The sequence below is a fragment of the Myotis daubentonii genome, chromosome 9, assembly GCF_963259705.1.
Source record: "Myotis daubentonii chromosome 9, mMyoDau2.1, whole genome shotgun sequence".
Lineage (NCBI taxonomy): Eukaryota > Metazoa > Chordata > Mammalia > Chiroptera > Vespertilionidae > Myotis > Myotis daubentonii.
In genome coordinates this window covers 8,617,717-8,620,534 of record NC_081848.1, presented here as the reverse complement: position 1 = coordinate 8,620,534, position 2,818 = coordinate 8,617,717, and the positions used below count along the sequence as shown (strand labels likewise).

General features: G+C 52.1%; 1 protein-coding gene across 1 annotated transcript; it reads left to right on the top strand.

The window, feature by feature from the left end:
* Positions 1-418: 418 nt before the first annotated feature.
* LOC132241712 (F-box only protein 31-like) lies at positions 419-2,014 on the top strand. Its single transcript, XM_059710635.1, has one exon. The coding sequence runs from the start codon at positions 419-421 to the stop codon at positions 2,012-2,014; it is 1,596 nt and encodes a 531-aa protein (XP_059566618.1).
* The last annotated feature ends 804 nt before the right edge of the window (positions 2,015-2,818 follow it).

Sequence of the window (2,818 nt, the reverse complement as noted above, 5' to 3'; positions counted from 1 at the left end):
AAAAACTCAGGTCCCAAGTCTGTTCTTTTTTTTTTTTTTTTTTTGACATTTTATTATCGTTTTATTTTTTATTTTATTTTATTTTACCAGATATTATGACTGTATTTATGTGAAATGCCCCCCCCCACCACCACCACCATAGGTATACCCCTGGAGGCATATCCATACAGAATGCAGATTAGTAACTGCCTGGGGCTAGGGCGGGAGGACAGGGAGGAGGCACTGGGAAAGGGAGGTGACTGTTAATGGGTATGGGTTTCTTTCAAAGTGCTGCTAAAGTCCTACAATTGGCTCCTCTCTGAGGGGGCGTGGCTAGGCCCTAGGGGGTGTGGCTAGACTCTGGGGGGCGGACTGAGCCGGCTTAAAGCCGGGCTGAAGCATAGCGGCCCACACTGTGGTGGCTGTTATGCGAGGAGGCATGGAGGAGTGTGCTGGCCTCTGCGGCGTGGGCTCTTCGTGGGGATGTCGGTGTCGTCAGCAGTGCCCGGGCCCGGCTGAGACGGCAGCGGCCGAGGACAAGCGGTGTCGTCCGGAGCGCCAGGGCCCAGCTGAGATGGCAGCGGCCGAGAGCAAGCGGTGTCGTCAGGAGTGCCAGGGCCCAGCTGAGATGGCAGCGGCCAAGGACAAGCCAGCCCCGGCAGAAAAGCACGTGGAGGCGGACGCGGCAGCGCGGTGCTGTGCGGGGAGTGGAGGAATCGTGAGCCCCATGCCGCCCCCGCACTGCTCGCTGCAGGACCTGCCGGTGGAGATGCTGGTGGAGATCTTCGCCTCGCTCCCCGGCACCGACCTGCTCAGCCTGGCCCAGGCCTGCACCAAATTCCACCACATCCTGCACACCGACAGCATCTGGAGACGGCGCTGCCGGGAGGAGTATGGCGTTCGTGGAAACTTGCAGAACCTGGAGATGATCGATATGTCTTATCGAGAAGTCTATGCGAAGCTGTTCCCATACAGACACATTTTGGGATTGTGGCAGCTAGATACTAAGGGCTATAGAACACTGCTGAATGTCGTGGTGGACGGCTTATGCATTACTGGTTGGACGTACGGGTTTTCCCCTAACACCCATGTGGATGGCCCACTGCAATTCAAGCCCGCGTTCAGAATTCGCCTGATGGAGAGGCAACCAGCCACGGTGGAGTGCTTGGAAGGCCTCCACATCAGGCCCCACAACCGCCAGATGCAGATTCAGAAGGACAGGCTCACCCTCCGGTGCAACAATAGAGACCACCGAAAGGTTTTAACAATGCGACTTAGGGGAGAACGGGGGCGGGTGCTGGTGCAGGAGGACAGAAATCAGTATGACTGCCTGACCTACCGCCGCCTCTACCTCCCGCCGAGTCACCCGGGCGACCTCATCCGGCCAGGCCTCTTCCAAGGCAACTACGATGTCTTCGGCCTAATGATTGCCATGCTCAGCTTCCATGGGGAATATGCCAGGCTCACGAAGGTCACGGGAAACTCCAACGAGACCTCAGAGATCCACCTGATGCGCCGCATCCAGCTGCGAGATGGCGAGATCTTCCGCAGCTTCAACGAGCTCTCCCGCGTGGTCCAGGAGATTGATGACCAGGTGATCCGGGAGAAGCAGCAGAAGCAGCAGCAGCAAGAAAATGGGACTGAGAAAAGCGAGGGCCATGGCTGGCAGTGCCCTGCCCAGCCCAGCGCCCAGGAGTCCGGGGCTGCAGCTTTGGAGGAGCAGCCTGTCCCGTTTGTTCTGCCTGTGGGCGTGCGCTTAAGAAACCAGAACTACCCCCGAACCTGCAGGATGTGTTTCTATGCCGTGGACACTGTTACCTCATATGGCTCAGTGTCCATACGCTTCCCTGGAGTCTTCATCCTGTTCGATGAGAACCACTTCGGGTTCATCTATCTGGAGGTGAAATACTTCATCCTATTCGGCAGAGTCCAGAACACCTTCCAGAATGTGGAGGCACCATCCCCGCAGGCCTTCCTGGAGATGCTCAAGGACATTCATTCCCCAACCCCTGGGAGGAGCAGCTTGCAGATTTGACCTTCTGATCAGATTACCCACCTTTGTTCGTTTTTTTAATCCTCACCCAGGATATTTTCCCATTGATGTTTAGAGAGAAAGGGAAAGACAGAAATATCGATGTAAGAGAAACACATCAGTTGGTTGCCTCCTGCCAAAGCCCGGACCAGGGCCAGGCTGGGTAGGAGCCAGCAACTGATGTAGAAATAAATCTTAGACCAGTGGTCTCAACCTTCCTAATGCTTCCTTTAATACAGTTCCTCATGTTGTGGTGACCTCCAATTTCATTGTTACAAATTGAACATAATTAAAGCATAGTGATTAATCACAAAAACAATATGTAATTATATGTGTTTCCCGATGGTCTTAGGCAACCCCTGTGAAAGGGTCATTATATATATTTTTTAAATTAAATCTTTATTGCTCAGATTATTACATTTGTTCCTCTTTTTTCCCCCATAACTCTCCTCCACCCAGTTCCCACCCCATCCTCTGCCCTTACCCGCCCCCCACTGTCCTCATCCATAGGTGTACGATTTTTTTCCAGTCTCTTCCCGTACCCCCCACACTCCTTTCCCCCAGAGAATTGTCAGTCCACTCCTTTTCTATGCCCCTGATTCTATTATATTCACCAGTTTATTCTGTTCATCAGATTATTTATTCACTTGATTTTTAGATTCACTTGTTGATAGATGTGTATTTGTTGTTCATAATTTTTATCTACCTTTTTCTTCTTCCTCTTCTTAAAGGATACCTTTCAGCATTTCATATAATATTGGTTTGGTGGTGATGAACTCCTTTAGCTTTTCCTTATCTGGGAAGCTC